This window comes from Calliopsis andreniformis, chromosome 2 (assembly GCF_051401765.1).
Source record: "Calliopsis andreniformis isolate RMS-2024a chromosome 2, iyCalAndr_principal, whole genome shotgun sequence".
NCBI classification, from domain to species: domain Eukaryota; kingdom Metazoa; phylum Arthropoda; class Insecta; order Hymenoptera; family Andrenidae; genus Calliopsis; species Calliopsis andreniformis.
This window is the reverse complement of record NC_135063.1, coordinates 7,221,938-7,246,174: the sequence shown is the minus strand read 5'-3', so window position 1 is coordinate 7,246,174 and position 24,237 is coordinate 7,221,938. Positions and strand designations below refer to the sequence as shown.

Here is a 24,237-nt window from a genome sequence, read left to right as displayed (position 1 = left end):
GTAAAATGTTCTGTAATGGAAATGTTATCTGTTTTAGGAATTATAAAGAAATCAATTTCGATTCAACAGTGGCAAATATGAAGATAGTTTTGGAGTTCGTTGAGGCAGGGTTGGGGTTTCTATGCGGCATGTGCCTTGCTTTTAAAATGCAATGCCCTTTGAAATCCCAAAAATGTCCAACGCTTACCACCGTCCAAAAGAAAATAATCAAAATGTTGAATCGCATTGAATTATAATTTGTAAATGTTTGTAAGCATATTACATATAGCTGTAATAATTAAAATTTACCCAATAATAAAATTATTTCAACTGCAGATACAGGTAAATTCCATTGTAACCGTGACTAACCACAAATGAAATATTATAAATTGCATCGAAGTGAGATTGCTTTACTGCAGAAACAAAAATGAACTATTCCAACATGGCGACTTACAAGAACTTGTTATATTCAAATTTTGATTCACTAAGAAAAGTCTAATTATAATGCACTAAGAAATTGTCCATGTTTATGAAATAGAACAATCGTTTATCACACATAAATAAAAATAAACAGAGAAATAAAAAACAGTGTAAAATATTCTATACAAATTTATAAAAAAACGACTCACCGCATTTGAATCATTGTCCAGCAACCTCAAGCGCGGGAATCTAACAGAGCTCCTGCGCAATGGCGTAGTATCGATATATTCGTTGTCTTGATCCTCATGATTTACAGAACGCAGCAGACTTTGCATCTTGTACACTCGTAATTCTCGACTTCCACACTTTCTTAACAGACACACAGTTACAAATCAAATTATTGGGAACAGCAAAAACAGAAATCGATATATCTGAATTTCATTACGAAAGTGATTAATGTACAAACTCGTTTCATATATTTTTCAGAACAAAACAGTAAACAAAACAGTATATTTCTACGTTTCTCAATATACTTTTAAAATTAGGAACATATTAAAAGAAATGATTTCGCGTCTGTAATCGTACTTTCGCAACTGAAATTTTCTAGTATGATCACTCGATGTACGTACCGTGCTCATAATAGGTTATACCTCATTACACGTTAACCACTAAATAAGTTGATTTAAATACACGTCACAATGTTTATCGGGCTTTATCCGATACTTATATGATTAAAATTGAATACTAATCTTATGACACTCCAATAATTTTTCTAATATTTCGACAAGTGAAACGTGAACTGCTACTCTCGCTGGACGACGATCGACTGATTGAATTTACTATTGTACATTGACACAACCTTGAGGGCGCGCTAATTCAAAATCGTAAACAAAGCGTTCTCATTATGTTCCATAGGACAAAATAGGATTTCCTTAATACGTTTTCTCTGATACATAAAATTTAAATTATGATAAAATAATAATTTGATACTTGCCATTGTATATGTTTTATGTTTAATTGTCTACTTGTAATATCTGCATAATGTTGCACATATTAAATTCGAATCGGTCAAGAATTTTTGTAATTATTATGAGATATATGCAAAACAATTGTAATGCTTTCATGTGAATTTATTTATTTAAATATTGTGCTCAATATACAATCTCTTTACATGGAAAAATATGATACTGCGATATGCAAAATTGTTTTTTTAAATGATGATATTATAATGTATACTTACTTTAATGACTTTTAATGAATTTTCTTTGGAAATTATTTTTTGTAAGATGGCATGCATACATATAATTTCTACATCTATTGAAATATAAAGCATTAAAGATTATAAGGAAAATTGTAAAGATAAGTACATGTTATATATTCTGAGAAGGAATTCTATTTTATAAACTTTTTTATGAAAATATGAAAATTTAATAAAGACTCTAAGTATTATAAATGCATTTGACGTTTCATTTCTGCGTTGTACAATTGTTAAAGAAACGTCTAAAATATACGTGAAATGTGTCTGACATTGGAGTTATTCTACTGTCGACGTGCCATCGTCAGGTCAGACATAGCGAAGTAGAATAGGTCTCAAGTCAGACACATTTGCCGCGCTTCAAACGTTTCCTTTTAATTAATAACTCGGCAACGAAGCCCCAAACGCAAATTCCTCTATCTTTACTTTCATCTTATTTTAGCATGTAGAATCATCTCTTAACATTTCTGACACCTGTTGTCGAACATTCCGCATAGTGAAATTTTAAAAAGATATTATTGACATGAATTATCTTGAACAGTAACACACGACATTCATCAAATTAACTGCTATATTTCTACCATTGCTCTATGCTACTATTTAAATAAAGTATGAGAGTAAAATCGTAATAGGCTCCAATCCAATTCGAATATTGTAGAAGGAAAAGGTGTACGGTAATGAAGCTCATTTTTCAATCATCTTAATTACGATAATTTAATAACGCAATTATTGAGTACGCAATAGTCGTAGAACGACCGTAGCGGCTGGAAAATGGATGTATGGTTCTTTTGTAAATGAATAATGCGCTAGAATTGTGATTCATTACAGCAGGTGTTTTATTGTATCAATTCGTTCATCGTTACGTTTAATAGCAAACTGTGTGGTCTACAATTATGAGAAAAATATTCTATGAACCTATATTTATAACCGAGAAGCCTCGGTTATAAAGGCTAATATAAAGCGTTTATGGTGCATAGCAGATCGTAGTTGTACTTTCCAATGCTCAATTACACCTTTAATTACAGCATGTTACGCACCTTTGTACTTCTACATTTCCATTGAACAATTTTAGTTAAATAGATGTACAAACCAACTACAGAAAGATATTTTTAGTTTCGAGAAGACTACAGAAACCGATTTCGAACTTCACATATTTAATCTTTCAAAACTTCACATCAAATAAGTCTAATACAAAAATATTGACTTCAATTATAGTGCAATCGACACTATTTACATATTGAAATATTTTTTTCGCTCCTACCATGAGTTTGTTCTATATAAAAAGTACAAAACTATCGTGTGATTTCTGGCTAATTAGACAAATCGTGAAACAAGAAATGATACAATAAAATGTTGCTGATCAGTTTCAGCATTTCTCAACTTATTTATTGTTAATCCAGAAGATGGTGAGCCAGCCAGAAGTATCTGTCTTTCTGCTCTATTCCCACGAGTTAGCCTCGGCAAAGGTCTTCTTCTTCTCCGGTCCTCGAGTAGCTTCAACGTCCGCATGATCTTTCCGCTTCCGGTGCCGTTTACCTGTGCACATAACAAGAGATCGGTTTATGCGCAACGACATAACCCTTCGAATTTATTAGTTTACTCTAAAAATTTCATTCTGATCCAATTAATATTTTATAGGCATACAAATTAGTACTTCCTTATTTATATTGTATTAATTAGTGAACTTTCTACAGTTTTTATAACTTTTTATCAATTTTTTCTATTGCAGATAAAATAGAATAGTTCATAACATGAAAATAAGAATGAAATAATTAAACAAACAGACCAATTACTTAAGATTGAAAAATAAAATAAAGATACCAATTTTAATAAGCTTTTTGACATATTCTCCTAATTTGTAGAAATAACAAATTACAACGCAAACAAACTGAAACCACTATCGAAATTTTAGTTTCTCTTCATGATTAATTAATTTCATTCAAAATTATTAATTTCTCTTTCCGTAATATACCAATTAGTTATATTATTTAATACTTTAAATAAAACAATACAATTCTCGGATGTCACTTTTACTCTTATCAAATTTCTTGCGATATGTATCGTTCAAAAACACAATTATGAGTTCTAGTTTGATTAAGTGTATACTGAAATTGTTTTTTTTTCATAGGAATAAAATTTACAAATTTATGCTCACATAAATACATGTAAAAATGGAAATACTCTCACTAAATCATCATGTTAGTGTTTGTACATACATATATCAAGGTACATTACTACAGAAATAATAAAATCGTGTGCTACATAATAAAAATCAATATCAAACGTATGAAAAATACAGAAAATAGGAATACAGAGTTTATCATTATCTTGAATTAATAGAACAGCAAAAATATAATAAAGGAATATTCTTTGTCTATATTAGGTATGTACAAATCTGTATAAAAATATCAGTCTCACTGCGTAATATGTATAATGTAATACTGCCAAAATGAAAAAATTCTCAAAAAGTAGTCCTTCATTATTATAAATTTGTTGAAATAAATATAACTTAGTTACTTCCAGAGTTCAATAGGTATATTAATATTATATATAAACAGTATGTAACAACACAATTAAGTTGGTACTTAAACATTTGTTACAAAAAAGAATTAATTTAAAATTTTGTACAATATCAAATTTAAAAATTGCTTATTAAAAGTATTTAAAGGTAATAAAAGGTAGCAATTTGTAGTATTTCCTTAATGAGTGCTTATTTAACAAATGCATATCCAACTCTGGAAGTTTTATAATTTGTACATTTTTCACAAGTATGTTTTATAACCATTTTGCATCAACACATACTTGGTCTTATTCTCGAAAAAATTCTTATACGGAGGCAGTTGTCTTTAAGTACATGAATGCATTATAAAATAAAGTTATTAAAACATATGTTAATAATGACGAAAATTAATCCTATGAAAAGATCGCTCACATTGTTGTGATTCGTATAATTTGAAGCCTCATTTTAAAACCAATACAACATACTGTTAATATAATATAGTAAAATAAATATTTGATCAAAAATTCACTGCTCAAATCTTAGACAACTAAACTTAAGGTCAAAACGTTCGTTCTATAAAGAAACTTTATAAAAAATACACAAACATCGTCAAATTTTATAATATCAAAAAAGTACCATTTTCATAAGTAATTCTTCTAAAATAAGAAACGTTACAATTATTACGCAACCAGAACAATTTTTAAACCGTCTTTTATAATTTAATCGAATATAAAATATAAATGTAACGTTAACGAATGCAAAATAAATTTTAAAAGTCATAAATTAAACGTATTGTTTAGATACGTTCGTTAGGCACCATCCCACGTGCCCACAAGCATCATCCCACAAATAAAATATACACTCTAACGATTAAATATATCAAAAAGGAACTAAATGCACAACAAAACATGTGCTTCAAAAGGATAAAAAATATGTCTAATACTAATAACACTACAAAAAGTTATTATCACTTATTATCAATTATACAGTAGTCCCATATACTGTATATTTGTAAAATACGTTTTATAAAAATCTTGTAAAGAACTATTAAATATTTTAAATTTAAGTAGAAATAAGTTAAGTAGTTGAAAAATTATTATTGAATCGAAGCATGATAGCACGCTTTCTAATGTTCAAAGAAATATCACTTTAGGTATTTCGAGTATGTTTAAATGATGGTGATATTGTGGGAATAAGTTCTAAAATTGAATGTACAATATTTGAACCTGAGAAATTGTATGATGAGGGCTTACAAGTTAGAGAGTGCTAGCATTCGTAAAACGTTTATGTAAAAATCTGGCTTCCTTTTTAATAAAAATAGTAATATTAAAACCAGCGTTTCAATTCATAAACTTCTAAACCACATACCTCGAATTTATATAAAATTAAACCTAGAAAATAGTACAGAAAAACTATTCCTATAATTTTCGCCAAAGTCATGCATATGCTTCCTATTCTATCAGCTCGTTGTTTCGTTGCACGAATGACCCTGGGAGGCTGTTTCTTCTCAAGAAAACTAGATCTCTGAGTAAGCGCAATATTCTCCGTTTTATCATTCTTTTCAAGCTGCAACTCCACGCTGTATTTTAATTTCTCACCTTTGGAATAATTTTTCTTCTGACTGGACAACGACACGATCCTCGAGCAATTGACTTGCTCTTGCTTTTCGACCACTAAATCTGTCAATTTCACTTTCGTTTGCGTTTTAACGTTCCTCCTAAGGCTAGGAGTAATGGATGACACTTTGGCGGGTCTTTTCGGTGCGAACGAAGAAGAAACTTCAACCTGTTTGTCTTTAGTCGAAACGCACAGATTTACCTGAATCGATTTTTCGCTATATAAACTTGTCTGTATTGCTTTGTCGAGACTCGCCACAGATGTTGTCATGCTCTTGGTTGAACTGTATTTTTTTATTCTGTCTGTTTTACTTCTGCAGCCGTTGCGCGATTCTGGTGAGCAATTATTCGCGATTTTTACCACGCTCGATAGCTGAATCTCCGCGGTCCTCAAGACGTTCGCCACTTCCGTGTCGTTGTGTAATTCAGACTCTGCGTCGCGACGCAGTATCGTGTATTTCGGCACCACATCTTTTCTCTTACCATTTCGAAAATCGGTGGGCAAGCTAAGAGTATTCTTTAACCGGACTTTCTGCGCGACCTTAATTTGCTCGAAGAGCGACTCGACGACCTCGTGATTACTTCCACGGGTCTTCGACGTGGCTCTCGATCGTTCGTGAGGATAGGGGCAAGGGGTGATGGACTCTGACGATAATTTGAGTTCATTACCTGTGGCCACTTCCCAGCCATCCTCGTCCTGCGTCCTCTTCACGCCGCTCATTGCCACGGAGTTTTCCTCCTTCTTCGTCGTGACGGACCTGGGAAGGATAAAAGAGAATAATGAACGGTGCTTGTTTTACAAAATTATTAATAATCTAGAATATTTTAGGGATTTTTTTATCTTATGTAGATATGCTTCGTATTGGTGATAAGAGTATTAACGATATTAAAGAGTATTGAAGAGTATTACATCGTATTAATTGATTGATGACAGTCTAATAACATTTTAGAAATTCAGTATTGAAGGTTCACTTTAGCATAAAATTTTGTCTAAAACCAGTTCTTCAAAGTCCTGTTGTATTTTCGACTTATTTCAAGTAGAATTAGTCACTCTTTAATCAGCCACTTGCATTACCACTTTTCTAACACCCTGTATCTTTTGAGAAATCTAATCAACCAACTATAAACATAAAATTTATTATTCCTAACACCACTGTGAGTAGATCCACAAATTTCACGATATTTCCACTATCCTCGCCATGCTGTTATAGAATTTGACGCCACAACTCGTTTATCTACTATAATTCGGAATAATAATTTAATGGCAATCTAACGAAATTTAAACAATTTTATTTATTATTCATCATCACACTTATTAATAATCACACATCGGTCTAAAATTTTGTCTAAAGCCAGTTCTCCAAAGTCCTGCGGTATTCTTAACTTATTTTAAGTAGAAATAGCCACTTTTTAATCAGCCACTCGGATCATCGCTTTTCCAACATCCTATACTTTCAAAAACGCTAATAAACTAACTACAAACTTAAAATTCATTATTCCTATCACCACTGTGAATCGTTCCACAAATTCCACAATTCTCTCACTACCCTCGCCATGCTGTTACAAAATTTATAGCCACAACTCGTACACTAACGTACCACAGCGAACAGGATATTCGGAATTTGCTGCAAATATACGATATATCGAATTGGTACGTGAAATGGACACTGTCAGCAATAAATTCTATGTATCTATCGCATTTGCGTATGCCGTGGTCTTGTATAAGAGCACGTTGATCTTTTCCATCGTGAACGCGCATACGATAACGGGAATTGATCGAACACCCGTGAATATCGACCAAAGTTTGCCACCCATCTTCCCCCTGAAAAATGCCATACAAGGCGCGGATACGGTTTGCATTTTAGAAGGGGGGGAGAGAAGGAGGAGGAAAAAAAAGATCAATTGCTCCTAGTCGTACACTATCGACCGTAACACTACGAAGAATTTATTCGGTGCACGTGTTGAAGCTTGCCACGGAAATGTTGTTGGCCGTAGTCACAACTTATGAATATGCAGCATCACGTGCGTGCATGCAGAATGCACGTGTGTACATCGTCGTTAAGTATGGCTGATCAGTTCAAGAATGCCAGATACCTCCTTTCGACGAGGAATTTTCTTTCGATGCGTGCCTTTCGCGATCATCAACGACGTCGCGGCTCGAATGGCCGAACTTAACAAGTCGCCGAAGCTTTTTTCTGTACGTCTAACGAACCCAATTAAAGCATATTTAAGCGGTTCCAACGACAGTGCACTACCCATTTTTATTATACAACTGGACTTTACACGAGGCGTTAGATAGGATTTAAAAAATTTATGTACCTCAAGACATTAATAGACGGAGGAGTAAAATTATGCTTTTGGAGCTTGAGACTAATAGTCGAGTAGAGAAATTCCTTTCATTAACATTTGTTTCCTTCTCCCTTTTCTCGTTTTTATACTTACTCCTTTATTATCACTAACTAGAATTTTAACTCGTTTGGGTTAAAATAACTTCGAGAAATCAACAGGTTTCAGTAGTAAAATTGAGTATACTTTGTGCCATGCCTTGTGCCGAGCGCCATATTGGGGGGCATATTGGTTTATTTTGTGGAAGACTTCACACATATGAAGAAAACATAGGTTCCTTTTTTAGCAAATCAAGTGAAGATTAGTTCAGTTTTCTCACATGACGAACGAGAAGAAGAAAAAATCGAGATCCAGGTCAAGAGCTGACGAATTCATTTATTTTCGACCATTACCTAGCAAAACTAAATCGTTGATTTATGTTCTGACGCCTCGAAATGAAATCGTAACCTAAGGGGATAATCAATATTCATTTCAAATTTCTGTCTATGACAGTAGCTTTGTAATCCATAATAGGTCGTCGACAACGAACGAATATCCTCCTGTTCCGAACGAGTATCACTGCTTTTTCTTGGAACCATCGTAATCTCAAGCGCATTGTCACGGGATTGGCAGCAACCCTATAAGATACATGCGTCAGACTCGCTGGCAACACAGTATTAATGAGGCGCCCACGTGCCGACCAATTACTACGCTCGTAACTCTCGTCATTTCACGGAATGGTAACTGCATTATAACTACAAACACAACAGAGTGACCCTCGGTTTTATTGCATCTTGTATGGAACCTTGAACTTCATTTACAGCGGATATGTATCTCGTATTCCCCGCGAGCTTCCGCAAGAACATTAAATAACGAAGGAATTCAATGCGAGCGTGGCTCGTATTATATCAGGGCGTAGCGATGATTATTCCGAAACTAGATACCCCCTTTGCCTTTCTGCAGCGACATAGGGAACTAAATTTCGAATTAAATGTTCGGAGCACCGTGGTGGAGTATAAAGGGTGAGTAATGAGGAACAGAACACGTAGGTATGCGAATATTTTTGTTAGTGTTCTTCTTTTGTTGGGCTCCTTTTTTATGACCTGCAAAGTCAATAACGTTGGCAAGGCAGCATGCCACCGAAAGCATACGTCCAGTAAAAAAGAATAGCGAGCGAGAAAAAAGACGATGCAATAGGAGAAAGACGACCCGAAGCATGTTAAACTCATTATAGCCGCGATCCCGAAGGCATAATCCAAATACAGCGACTGCGTTCCCCGTACTGCTTGCTCCAAAGTATTTGCATTATGCATGGAAATCTACTACCTCCTGCTAGCTCTCCTTTTTCAACCCGTAAACATTGCCCTCGTTATCTGATAATATTATCAGATACCTTTCTGAATTGGAATTTTATGATACGTAGCCACGTGACGTATTTACATATTTCGAAAGGTTAACTGAATCTTTAGACCAACAAAATTGATACTCTTTCATGAGAAGAAATTGATAATGCATCAAATAAATGTACAATAAACCAGACTAACACGAGGAACAAAATTACTTCGCAGCAATTTTATCTATTTGTTTCAACAATCGAATTTCTAACATAAATAAATACAAATATAATTATGTATAATGATTAGTTACCTGTTTATCAAACAAAGAAATAAAATATAAAAATGTAGGAACAATATCTAACACATTCTTATCATAGGAGAAGAGTCTTAGCTAGCCAAATAATTTGTTCCCACTATAGTTAGCAATTTTCACGGAGAAATTGCATATCACGATAATCCACTTTCGATGAGGAAGAAAGCCCTGATGGAAAACTGTATATAATTTGCCGGAACGAAGACGTAGATTGCAGCGAAGATTGCTCGGTATGCTTTAATTGTGAAGTTAAGGGAGGCAGGCAGGAATCTGGTTATCCAGCTTCTCTACCAGCAATTCCTTTTGAAAATACCATTACTAGTAACAAATATAAAAAATCATTTCACACGAAGCAAGTAAAAGCAAGCAGAATGGGGATAACTATATGCAGCAGGCAATTTCTTTTAAGGTCGACAATTTCCTCATCTAGACTAATAATCGTATTTTAAGGAGGTTGGACCCAAAAGCATTAAATGTAACAAGCTGCAACATAATAAAGTACAAGACGAGGAGAGGATGCTGTCTCTACCGAAATAACGTATGCTCCAGGCGAGAATTACTTGGCAACAACGTGACTAGGGTGCACACCACGATATACAGCGCTATTAAAGGATTTTTCCGCAATAAGCCATCCCGTTTTATCGCGAGCGCGTTCGAATCTTAATCTTTTTCCAATTTGCTGGCGCTAAGAAAGGCGATTGCCTCGATCGGCACGGATCCACCGTTTCAAGGCGGGTAATTGCACGAATGGTCAAGCACGATAACCTGTTTCACGGCAATTAATACACATGTACGGACGTGACATTTTTCTCAGTTTAAGGCCAGCCAACAAAACCTACGTAGCAGATATCGAAATTTATTGAACGATCGCGAGAATATACGATTCATAATTAATATCGGTTTCATTACGGAAAAATACAGGGTGTCGATGGAACAATAAACGTCACAGTTATGACTGCCGTTTCCAGAGGCCCTTAACATGCCTCCTACCACCGTGCATAATTTTACCCACCGTTGAGCAGCCGATATAAATCCGTGTCGCGCCTGGATAACTATGGTCTACGATCTAGATCTACGCTTAATGGTAGACGGATGCAATAAAAATTCTCGCTGCTTTGCCACCGTGTTCGTCATTATTCTCCTTATTGCACCGTTGCTGATCGATCGACCCACCGGTCGGTTGCGACACAGGTGAACTAGATGTCTAATAATCAACTTAATAAATGAATTGGAGTCCTAATAAATAACATTTAATAAGCGCGGTACGTGTGATTTCTTTGGGTGTGCGCGCCGCGGCTAGGCAACCTAGGCAGTCGAGGGTTAATGTACCTCTGACTGATATTAATAGCTTAATGCATAGCCATAGTGATCCGCATCGTAAATCGTCATTACTTGCCGCGAATTGCTTCGATTCGCAGCCTCTACATCGGAATCACCGGGGCTATTTACCTGGTCTGATATGCAAAGCAACCAGCTTCTTCGTCAACCATGTTCGTTATTCAGCAGCAGATAACAAACCTTGAGTTGAAAAGTTTTAATTACGCGTAGAAACTTGTGCATAATATACGGAGATATTTCTATCATCCTCAGCACACTAAATCCTCTGTACTGTTTGCGCACGTTTGTCGTGGAAGTCTTAGCTTTGAACTGGCGATAAGGGGAACGTTTGATGCTGTTAGCAGTTCGTAACCAAAGCAATTAAAATGTTCTACTATAAATATAGGGTGAGTCTTGCAATTGTATCGTCTGAATATTCTTGTAAATTAGTTGTTGTATAAAGAAATGTTTTAAACGAACGTAGTTTGGTATTGAGAGTATGATCCTTGTTGGCATGCTCCTCTCGGTACTGAATAACTTTCATTTGAAACATTTCTTCATACAACAAATGGTTTATAAGAAAATTCAGATAATACAGTTACCTGACTCACCCTGTATATTAAATACATAGCAGGTGAACAGATAAAGATTTATCACTTGAAGAAAAGTTATTTTAAATTACAACATGGACCCAGAAGTAGCTTATCTATGTTTGATAAGCAAAGAGCTTCCGATATAGTTACTAAGTTGCTTCGTTACACTTTTTTGAAGACTGAAAAAGAAGATACATTAGACACATGATAAGAAACGAATAATAAATCGAAGATGAGATTAAGCCAGGAGACTTCAACGCTTACTCCATCCTATAGCAACTTTTCATTCACTTATAGCATCTTTCCATTCCTCTAAACATCGTCAACTATCCCTCTTAGAAAACCTGCTGACACGTTCCTCTACTCCAAGAAGATTACCCAAAGAAAAAAGCTAATTGAAACCTCAGCCTCTACAACCACCTCGCACCTAAATCACGATCCATTCTCGTCTATCTACTCAGCGGCTTCTATCAAGAGTAAACGCAGAAGAAATATCGCCTTCGTTAAAACTTTCGCTAGAAGGCAAATGAAAACAAACGACCCATGCGACAATAACGAACCCGAGGTGCTCAAAATTAATAAAACCAGCGGGGAAGAGGATCGTTGCAGGGCGCTCGCGATACCGCAGCCACGGACGCGGCACGCGAACGCCTATCCACGATATAAATTACACGGGCGTCGCGGCATTTCCGCGTGACACGAAAGCTCTCGTTCCTCGGAGGAAAGGAGCGCTCGGTGGTTGCGCGCGGGAAACCAGGCTGCAACGCTCGGATAAAAATCGCATGGGACACAGAAGCAGTCCGCGATGGTGTTGGCGCGCGTTCGCGGAGTGATGCATTGGTAGTGCCGAGTGATATATGCTTATGGGGCATGCGGGGTACTGAACACGCACACGCGAGGCCACGTAAGAGATGCACGTGTGTCCGGCTACAGAGTGTTCATTATGTACTCCAGCGAATCATAAAGCAACCACGTAATAGAGGGAAGGAGAGAGGTAGGGAGGGAGGGAGGAGGGGTGGAGGATGGAACGATTAAAATCGCGGAGAATTTTCCGAGGTGTGTCTTTGAAAACGAAACCCACGCGCCCGCGGACTTTTCCAATCGATATGATTTAAATGGCGCTTTAGGAAGGCGCGATCCGTCAAGGAAAAATACGCGGTAAGGTGTGTACACCTCAAATTGTAATTTATACGGCTATTACCGCGACCATGGTTGACCATTATAAATTGTCGCTGTATCTGCCGCCATTCTTATTTATAGTTCGCAAATAAATACCGCAATAACGTATCGCGGACGGCGGATCGTACGCAGGACGCTAATAGGCGTATATTTAGCTGCGGCTTGCGAGTATTCGGGTAAACGAGAATGATACATGGAGAGTGTAATTAAGCAATTACGGCGTACAGCGTCCTTGTTGCTGCGAGGAAATTAATGTCTTGCGGGACGACCAGACAATGTGATGGTTACGTTGGTGTGCTCGGGTAAAGATTTTGTTTTGTCGCGTGCACAAAATCGTGACGGTTAATGCCCCTAGTTACGAGGAAGAATGAGGATATAGTGCAGTTATATTTACCCTAAAGCGACCCCCTGAGGTCATCAGCGACTCCACAAACTTTAAACTTGAAAATCTATTTAGCATGCACTTCGAGATAACTTAAAAATTTTGTTTACTTTTTGTTTGTAGGCAGGAATCAAGTACAACTGTGTTTTCTAAGGTGCTCACGCGTAAAAAATAATCATACATATCTTGCATGTCTTCTAAGTAGATTTAAGCAGGGTAGGCTTTTGAAGGATCTCTATTATAAACCTTGGCAAAATTAAACAAGTAAGCTTAACTATAGTAAAATCAGCTTTGTTAAATGTACAAAATTGACTCTTACTGCTACTATTAAACTTAGGTCTGTTACAGTACTTTTGTAAATTCTATAACAGACTTCAATAACTTTAGTTTAACATTCTTTTCTGTGCAAGGAAGAATTAGAAGAATAAATATTCAGATTTTTTGGGGGATCGCTCGCAACCCCACAATGTTACTTACGCCGAAAAATAGAAAGGTGTCGTTGTAGGATTAATGTTAATGAAACAGAAAATAGGATCTTCTTATTCCAATTTGAAAATCTTCGCGCAGTGCCTCCATATGTCTGTTCTAACTGATTCATACGCGCGCATTTGCATTGCGGTCGCGTCCCCGTCGAGAGACACGGACACGTTATTCGAAGCATGTTGCATTATTCTAATCAAGACCCTAATACCACCGCGCTTTTGCTTTTATTCGCACGTGGGCAATGCGGCTCGTTTGTACCCGTAATGAGCGCGATTGCCCGCGCAACATATCGCCGCGATTCGATTCTACGAATGGTTATAAACTATCTTTTCGTTCAAACAAAGAGTAATCCCAAAATGGCATCATTTTTCGCTCCTTTTTGGTCCCACGATTTCGGAACTCAATTTTAACTGAATGACAATAAGCTTCTGAGATATAAAAGGTCAAAGGTCAAATTATACAATAAATTTGAACTTAGATTTTTAAAATTAATAATGGCTTATTGAAACATGTGAAAGTGGTGCTGCAATTATTGGTTGCTGCTGCCAATGACAGTTACATGGATCCTTGGATATGATTAATATCATAGATTAAACGTACCCAATTCCATTATTTGTAATGTATCCATCACCATACTCCAACATCAAAATCAAGAAAAATAAAAAATACTGATGTGGCGTGTATATTAATATCATGTATCTTCCATTATAGTGAATCGTTGACTAAAAATAAATGTATCATCATAAACGAAGATTTAGCACAACATTTAGTTCCAAAATCGTGGGACTCAAACTGGACGATCTTTAGGGTTACTTTTTCTAACTTCATCTCCCAGTTTTACCACTTCATAAATCGACAGTCGCTGAATCCTTACAGCGAATCATCTACGAACGTATTATAAGTGTAAACAGAATAAATTATCTCAATTTCTTCGTCCATAAAATGAAAGCAACGCCAAAAGTATGACGAATGAGACTCTAAAGTTGGATAATTTACGATCGTACAAAGAACACGTAATTACGGAAGTTGAATTTGCCACTCGTTCAGCCGCTTCCGTCCAGCATCGTGCGGAACAAATCGATTCTTCCTGCTGGTCCCGTTCGAGAGCGCCCGCGCCGCGGCTCCATTAATCAACACTTGGAAATCATTTTTCAATACGTGTCGATCAATTTATTGATATCCGCCGAATCGATTCACGATCATACGCGTCCGATAAGTCTTGCGGACAGCGGCGAGGAACACTGATTTACTGGTGACTATACTACGGCGGACGTCAGTGGTTCCCCGAGAACGAAGAAAAAAGAAAGTGGCAGAGGAGTCGACGAAGAGAGGAGGATCGAACGATGACGAGGAGGCAAGGGAGGAAGTGGGGACGACACGCGTGTAACAGGCGTCGCGGGCATTAATTTAGAATGAGCTGTACGACCCTATGCAAATCTCTCGTGTACAGGAAATCCCAGGAAGCCGCCTCGAGTATGAAACGTCGCCCCTCTTCGCTCATCCACCACGCTGCTCTTTTCCACTTCGCCGCGCCGCGCAGAAAATTATTATCGCGCCTAGCTTATGCCGCGACCGCCGATAACGCATTACTCTTCCTTCTTTTCACGGTGTTCCCGCTACCTTCTTCGCGGCATTTAATGTTCGTACCGCGAACCTGGCACCCCGCAGCACCAATCTCCTCGCCGTGTCCAGGGTTGGGATAAGTTATTGCCACGGGGTGGACCACGCGATTCGTCGCTTTTGTTGCGTCTTCGTAACCGCGTCAAGTAATCAGCGTGAAGATCCTGTTACGGATGCTCCCGATAAATGCGAGAATTTATCGGTGAAAATTACGGTGATCAGAACAGAACGCGCGAGCTAGAAACGGTAAATCGATCAAACAAGAAAATGGAAAAACGACGTGAAGTATCGCCTTTGAAGTCTAATCGAAGGAAATTAGCGACTATGACTTCCGTTATTACTAGTAGTTGATGAAGTAAAGGTGCATATAATATACGCACTCGAAATTATACATACTTCATTCCTGAGCTGTACTTCATGAATACAAAGTAATCACATATTAATCTGGACTTACTTTATGATACGAAGAGATCGATCGATCTATTTGTAGTCACGAAGTCTAATACACGTGAAATAGTGTTTAAACGATTTATTGGCGACAAAACGTCCAATTCTACTTCTAGTTAGGAACTGCTTAGTAGAATGTTCTAGTTAGAAGATTTTTCAGAAGATATATAAAACGGGATATATAAGTATTATCGATTACTTACTCAGATGAAGACAATTTTCTTTTACGTTCTCCTGTGTTGTTTGCTTCCAACGACGCCTGGTGCTCAATGTATTTCTGTATACTGTACGTGTTTGTTTTTGATAAACTTTTCATCACAGATGTAGCTTGGTCACGACGATTCAGCGCTACATACGCTGATGTATCTGATAACCATGACACATATACACCTCCTGCAATTGAAGTATGCTTTATTTATGGTATAATTAAAATGAAGCACAATTTTAAAAATCTGTGACTAAATAGTTTATAAAATAATTCTTACCAAACGGACTAAATAATTGAGAAATATCGTTATGTTTCCATTCTTTCGGGAATGTTATGTGGAACACGTGATCTCTACTAGGATTTGCTGGAATACAAAATAGGTTATCAATACGATCGAATTAGAAGGAAACGAAGAAAATGAAAGGAACTTACGATCTTTTCCTACTAGATTTATGTAAGGGAAGTCTTTTAATCTCGCTATAAGTAGTCTGAAATAAGAAACAAATTATGTATTATATTGAAATATATATTATGAAATCCTAAAGTGTGGTTAAACTTACTTGTTTACAAATGGGTTAAGAAGAGGTGAATCTGCGAGGACTAGTGGAATTTCGGGCTTGTGCAAAGAACCTGAAAAAATGTATTATAAATAAATGATTAGACTTCTAGTATATTTGTATAAATTTTGTATATACTATCTACTAACCGAGGTAATTACACAGTGAAATAAAGCATATTCCGGTAATATATGCATCATAACCAGCTTCGTGACATTTTTCTGTCAATGTGGAATAACTTCTACCATCAACGGATTTTATTTCTGGAACTTTAAACGGTGATTTGCTAACAGTCTCTAGCAAGACATTTAAATTCGACGATGGTACACTTTCCCTGAATTGCTGTGACTGACAAAGTATTTTCGTATCTAAAATCCTATTGGGAAAAAAAAAATTGTTCACACACTGAATTTTACCCGTACAATATATTAGTAATACTAAGAAATATGTAGCTTACCTAGGAAACAAACTATGAACAAGAGACTTAAACTCCAAATAACTTTCTGGTAATGGCCCGAAAAACTTGTGTATTATATGACAGAGATCTAGTAACATATTATGCCCAACTATTAACTTCCCCTGCAAGGTAAAGATATTTCCACTCAAAATACAATTAACTGTTTCGTTAATTCAAGACATATATTGATAAATCAATAAAATCTTACAGAGTCGGCAATCTTCCTTAAGAGCGTACTTAATCCAACTGCCTGTTTAATCTCCGACATTTCCCGTTCTTTCCTTTCAGCATCTTTTTGTTCCTCTTCCTCCTTGGTCCCTGACCTTTGTACTACAAGACTGGGTCCAGAACAATTCTGCTTTCTTTCAACCCTTAATTTATTTGGCCATCTTACCCTTACTTCTTGATGCACTAGCCTTCTAATGAACGCGTTACACTTGTCGATCGTCAGTTCTTCCGCATCGGAACTGATAAACTCGTCTATCCTCGTACTGAAATATGTATATTAATGTTCAGCGGCTATATATCATTTATACAGTAGCAATAGTTATCATTCAGTTTACCAAATCTCTTCAATTTGTGGTCTATCGGCATCAGAAATAGGTATCAACTCCGGCACCTCGTCCCTCGCCTTCTGCCTTTCTTCCAACCGTTTTACCAACTTTTCTTCTTCGCTCATAGTCAAATAAGGAATACCCATGTTAAAAAGTTTATTAAAATCAAAGCCTTGACTGGCTAGAAATGATATAGATGATGCTTGACACATAAATCTGGAATCCGGAGCTGCTCGATGCAGAGGCCGCGGAAAAACGTAGAAATTGTATGATCGTTGACTATACCTTTAACAAAAAAATATTTATAGTATTGTAAATACACGTATACATAATAAGAAGAAATAGAAATAAAAATTGAAGAAGACATACTTTAATGTTTCTGTATCAAATGTAAAAACAGAAAGGCCAAATTGTACTAAAAGAAAATCCATGGACCCTGCTCGTAATTTTGTATAATACTGAGCAGGTGTGTCGAAAGCACCAGCATCAGGTCCTGAATTAAGTCCTGTGAATTCTCCATCAATTCCAAGAAACGTTGCATTTTTTAGAATGTCGTCCAGCTCTGTCACGACTTCTTCAAAATCTGTGAAAAATTAAAGATAACATTACACTTGCGTTTAAAAAATTGTATAATAAAGAAATTGAATTATTTAATGCGCTCGTGATGTTTGAGAAATGCTCTATAAAAAATGATTTATTGGCCATACAACTATTACAACACTTACAATTAGGAATTACAGGTTTAATCACAGAAATTGTGGTACCTTTTTTCAGAATAATTCTAAATATAATGTTTGCACTTCAATTTCTAAACACTTTATATTCGAGCTTTTCTGTATTTTGTTTATTTCTAAAAGAAAAAATAAAGATTTTAGTTGTCATGATATTCGAATTCAAAATTAAATTTCGCGGGCATAAACCAAAGAGAATTGATTCATTGGTCATAAGTTGGCAATAGTGCTAAAAAGATCTTTGCATTGCGCGGTCTAGCTTGCTGTGGAAAACATAATTACTTTTATATTACGTTTATTATATGAATATTAAGTCTTAATGACGAAGATTATGTGTAATGGATGTCACAAAGGTAAAATATAATAGTGAACTGAAAAAAAATGTTAAAAACACAATGTTGTAACATTAAATTTAACGATCTTTTTAGAAAGAGGAGGATAACGCGGGAACCATGGAGTGGAGTAATTTTTATCCTGCAACTTGAGTGTAAGTAAATTCAATTTTAATTTGTATATTCATACTTTATCTGAAAGGAAATTATGTGATCACACTTCATAATACAGATATTTAAACATTTTATTCATTTGAAACGGTTTGCACATAACGGCTATAGTTGGTCTAAGTTTTTTACAAAACTTTTCACGTAAAATTTACGTTTATTGCTGATATTTCTAAAAGCAAATTTTTGATTTTCTTATTACTCTTATTAATTTACATAAAGTTTCATATTACGTTTGTGTTGCCTAGATGTTAATAAGTGTTAAAGTTTATTCATTGTGTTTGTATTTTAATAAAACTCAAAATTTAAAGTGACGGTTATCGATGACTGTCATGGTAGTGAACGAGTTTATAACTTTCGATAGTGGTAAGAAAATATGAACATAAAAGAAAATAATTAAAATAATAAATACTCGAATGTCGATTGCATTAAAGAGAAACTATGTAATAGAATAAAATGTATAGATTTCGAATCACGCGAACAGTTAACTGCTTTACCGACGTGTCATGAAAATATGGACTTTCTTTTTTGAACTTCAAATTCAAATACTTACGATTTATTGACACATTGCAACAATATTTTGAGCTTAGTAAAAATAAATGTCATACGATGTTCCAAATTATTAACTAGAGAATGTCTAATATTCTTAGTATATTGTCTATTGTAATGCATAAAAGTAACTAATTTTTCATGCAAATTTAGTAAGGAAAATATAATTGAAAATGTTATTAAAATAAAGAACTCAGAATTCTACAAAAAATTATACCAACAAGTTTTTTAGTACTCAAAATTTAGGTAAAAAATAATGTGTCAAGATATTAATAATCATCAACTTCTTTAGTAAATGTGCAAATATCCAAGATCTATAGTGTCATTTGATTATTTTCTTTGCGTGTATTACAACCATGTAAAATGCTGACTTTTAGTCTTGCAACATTATTAAGCCAAGAATTCAGGTTGCAATATCGTATATCACAGCAATAAAAATATTCAGCATTATTACGAGCTTAAAATGATAACAAATTCAAACATATTAAAGTCAAAAAATACCACGACATTCATATACTGTGCTTCTTTTAGAAATTTAATTTTATAATAATATTATAAAATATTATAGTTGAGAAGTTAGAGTATAAAAATATTTTCACTCCTTTTAAGCGCATTGCGTATAATAGGAGATGGGACAGGATACAAATTCAACAAACCATATTGATACATAAATTAAATTTATATTTCTCATCATTTCTATAAGTTATATTAACTTTGAATTAAATATGATATTTTATTTATTCATATGTTGATAATAGGAGTAATGACATGGCATGACATAATTCAACGATAAATATGTTACAATATAAGACAAACATAAAATGCAATACAATTCACAAAAACTAGATTCATAAAAATTTCCATGCTAGCTGAAGACTTTCTTAGAGTTGCTTACATTACATATAATTACAAAGTTTTTCTTACATACTCCAAATAATACCTTTACTCTACGTTATCTTTGTTTCCAGTTCAATGTATCACATTAGGAACATAATATTTCATACCTTAAATCACTTTCAACTAATTCACTATGTGCAAAATAATATCAATTATGACAAAACGTAAAACACTTTATTCATTCTGGAGTTCATATTTCAACGTTTCTATCTGAACTAAAAGGAATATTTATGATCGTTAAGAGAACATGTAGGTTTTGAATGTTTTTATGTCTACAGAAATACACAGACTTTCAGGGAATATTTCAGATGTGATACATTTCCGTTGACTGTCTTGAAAAAAATACTTCTGATGCAAACAACACAACAACTTCAAAAGACAAGTATATCATTTTTGTATGGAACACACATTTCAAAATTAAAATAGTAATAGTGTAGGCCAACTATATAGGAAGAGATAAATACGTCCTAATTTTCCCTCGTGTTTATCCATGTCTTTGCATGTTGAAATGAGGCAACGTGCACGTACACAGGACCTCGTCGTTAAGAATATGATGACAAAGAGAAACCAGAACACGTTACAAGTACACGATCACGCTCTCAATCATCACGATGACTGAAAGTATAAATTCGTATGACGTTAATTTTTTCCAATTACTCACTCTCTCGAGTCACTTCCATTTTTTAACCTCACACGATATTTATCCACACTCAACCTACAACGAACATCTCTGGTTTCCCACCCGGAACTGGAACTAGACGCGGAAACTAACGGGATCCACCGACCCCGCACGATCTTTTCGTATTCAACCACATTGAACTGATAAAATAGAGTGATAACTGTATTTGTAAAAGCTACCTAGCGATTTAGCCGCCATCTACAGTAGAACCAACTTACTATAACCTCTGTCATTGGCCATCTTGGAATTTCTAGACGTCCCTTTTCCCGCCATTGTTACCCCTCTCATTAGTTATGCCTATTCAAATTACGCGCGGCGTCATTGCCTCTGCGGAACTCCTAAGTGTCAGACGTGTATACTGCTTGTCGTATAAAAGGTGGTTAATTCCATTCGTGGCAGCCTTTAATCTTTGATAAAAGTACGTATTTCTATTTTCATTTATTATCACGTGCTATACTGAAAAATTGACTTTCATTTCAATAATTTTAACGAAGTGTAATTGATGTATTACTTATTTTGACAAGACAGTAATAGAATCTGAACAGAATAATAATGGCGCCAATTTTCATGTGTCATTTTTGACAGTTTTGCGTAAACTGATAGAATGTTTTAACTTATGTCACATTCTGTAGAGTATAGATACTTTTATATAACTTCTAAAGCAAAATACGATTAGTATTCCTTTTGCTTTTTTATGTTGCATGTAACAGGTGGGTGTCGGAAGAACCGACGAGCGAGATTCGATAGTATCGCAACTCGAATGATATTCTTGACATTCTCGAAGATGCGCGCGCAGTCCAATTTGAATGAGGGACACCAAAGTACGGAGCGCATCATAAAGGTAAGTGGTTTTATTTCTTTAGTATTATCACAGAATTGATCAGATTTTTGTTAAATATTTCCAATGTAAAATTTGGTTTCGATCTGCTAACAATTATTTCTCTATTATCCATGTTTTGATTGTCTCTTTTTTGTATCAATATCAGGTTTCTCGTTCTCAAATGTTAATTTTTTTTCATTTCGGGAAACTTGAATTGTCACTGCTGTGGAATTTCGAATTTCTATTGATTTCCTCAAAAGTCATTGATTCAGTGTAGTGCGCCCTCTACGTAGAGGAACATTAGTTTTGGGAACTATTTCAGCCACTCCAGTCGATACAGTCTACAAACTTAAAGCTGTGCTAATTCCCAACTTTATTTTTATACAAAGATTTAATTTGGAATATTTCTTCCATACCATTGAAACAATTAAAAGGTTGAAGAATTCCAGAATAAGAACATAGAATTGTTCGAAATTCCATATGTTACAACACTGTTTATTTTATCATGTTTTCTCCATAAAGCTAACAAGTACATTATTAATTATATTTCACAAAATTATATCACTGGAGGAAACATGAATTAAAAATTCTTAAAACAGAGAAGATTATTGAGATGAAAAGAACAATCAAATATATGTTTCGTTTAAACAAAAACCTTTTGGTAAAAAAAGGATCAGAATTACGTCCATCTTAAGTGTTTTATCATTGCTATCATTACACGTTTCTCTTCATCTCCTATTGCTTGCTTTTTTTCAAGTGTTCTTATATAGAAAACAATCGTTTAAATAGTAGTAGCGAGAAAATAAATGAACGTTGCGGTAATCTAGAGTCAGATTCTGGAACTACAAAGTAAGCGAGCTGATACACGCCGATAACACACATTTCTGTTACATAACATAGTCTACGTAAAATAGTTTGTTCACACGAACGTTCAATTATCAAAATTAATATTATTGTCATAGTTTGAAGATTTTGCAAGAAAATTTTCAAATTTATTCTATAATATTTTACAAACATGTTAAACAGTTTTGATTTACAGATACTATCTAACAGTTTCATTTAGATTAGTCTTCGAACACATAGACACCAATGAAATCTTCTGACAATACATGTACCATGCAGAGTTTCATTATTGTAACATACACATAATTCTATCTAATTGTAAAAGAGAAATAATATGTACAGGTACCGTTGACTCCATTGAGAATCGTAATAACAAAATGCCAACGTGTACCGAAATGGGTAGTCAGTAATGGTGGGAGTTCAATCATATCGGCAAACAATTCGCGATGATAACAAACGGACGTTCGGTAACCCGTTACTTCCGTACCAGAACTAATTAAAGCGAATTGAAAGGTAATTGAATTAAGCTTTCAATCGTTATCTCCGCGACGTGTCTGCTGCTCGTGAACAACGAGTCGCTTCCTTCAAATGGTTGGCCGGACGGGAAGATTGGAAGAACAATACTGCGAAATAAAAGCAAAGGACAAGATTCGAAGGATCCAATTTAGAGCGGAATACGCCTATTCGGGGTTCTGCACAATGCCAATTTCTTTCGTTCCCAGAGGGTCCAGCCGTTTTTGGGGCGGCTAATAGTTTCTGATCAACGTCCCCGTCTGTGTTTGTCATTCATTATTAATTATCGTATCCAATTGGAGAGCTTGTTATTATGACCTCTAAGGTTTACATCATAATTACTATTTTAACGAAAAGTCGATGCAATTATCGTAAGAAAGTTTTAATTGTGATCCTAAAACGTGTATTAATTTAAAGAACACGGAGTATATTTCAAATTATTTCAAATATTCAAATGTTCCAATTAGGTCCGTATAATTGAAATCAGGTCTGTCTTTCAGTCAGTTTCTTTTGCATTATAAGAACTGACTTCTGCTCAGAATAATCTTAGAATAAAATAAAAGAGTTTCCTCTTCTTCTTTCTTTTATTTTAAGTCGTATCAACATCTCGATCATTAGGGACTTATGGTTCGGTTATTTTATATTTTGTAGAAGAGGTTCATGTTCTTCAGAAATAAAATAGTGTTTCCTATATAGTCCTCGGAAGTAAGGAATGTTTCTGGATTTATGTCGTTTTTACGTCTGTCTTGTTCAAAGTTTCTACATTCGTAGAATTCGTTTCTCTATATTCGCAGAATATTATTTGTTATTAGAGGTTTGTAACAAGAGGTACAGTAAGGATCCTGAATCTATTCATTACAATCCTATCTCTTCTATTTTTGGTGCTGTTGGAAACTGGCTTGTAGAAGTACTCAGATGGATTGAGTAGACTAGGTCTTTTTGTTAGGTTCCAAATTCTGTTCCAGTCTTCTTTTATTGTTTGCTTGATACAGATTGTCAAGTCTAAGTAGAGAATCAGGAAAAATAAAAGAGCAATAGAATTATTGACCAAAGAGGATCAAAATAAGGAAAATTCCAGGAATAGAAATTCCATTTAGTAAACTACAGAGACGACTGAAAAGTAAACAGTAGTTCCCTGTTGTACCTAGCAATCCACTGGATTG

At 35.1% G+C, this 24,237-nt stretch overlaps 1 protein-coding gene across 2 annotated transcripts; it reads right to left on the bottom strand.

Annotated features, from left to right (window-relative positions):
• Nucleotides 1-2,466: 2,466 nt before the first annotated feature.
• LOC143188212 (poly(A)-specific ribonuclease PARN) lies at nt 2,467-21,007 on the bottom strand. Of its 2 annotated transcripts, none has more exons than XM_076392344.1 (12): nt 20,881-21,007; nt 17,912-18,125; nt 17,552-17,827; nt 17,197-17,479; nt 16,989-17,110; nt 16,681-16,907; nt 16,535-16,604; nt 16,407-16,462; nt 16,252-16,338; nt 15,970-16,159; nt 6,440-6,528; nt 2,467-3,190 (listed from the first exon to the last, which is right to left on the bottom strand). In XM_076392344.1, the coding sequence occupies exons 1-12, from the start codon at nt 20,897-20,899 to the stop codon at nt 3,093-3,095; spliced, it is 1,731 nt and encodes a 576-aa protein (XP_076248459.1). In that variant the 5' UTR covers nt 20,900-21,007; the 3' UTR covers nt 2,467-3,092. The 2 variants fall into 2 exon arrangements, with proteins under 2 accessions (XP_076248459.1, XP_076248460.1); XM_076392345.1 differs by having other exon boundaries at nt 20,748-20,939.
• Between the last annotated feature and the right edge of the window lie 3,230 nt (nt 21,008-24,237).

What these genes read in the sequence shown, in the direction of transcription:
- LOC143188212 (XM_076392344.1), bottom strand. An exon ending in CCACAAATTGAAGAGATTTG is followed by an intron (nt 17,480 to 17,551) that starts GTAAACTGAATG and finishes TACATATTTCAG; the next exon opens with TACGAGGATAGACGAGTTTA. An exon ending in TCAATTATTTAGTCCGTTTG is followed by an intron (nt 16,160 to 16,251) that starts GTAAGAATTATT and finishes CTTCAATTGCAG; the next exon opens with GAGGTGTATATGTGTCATGG.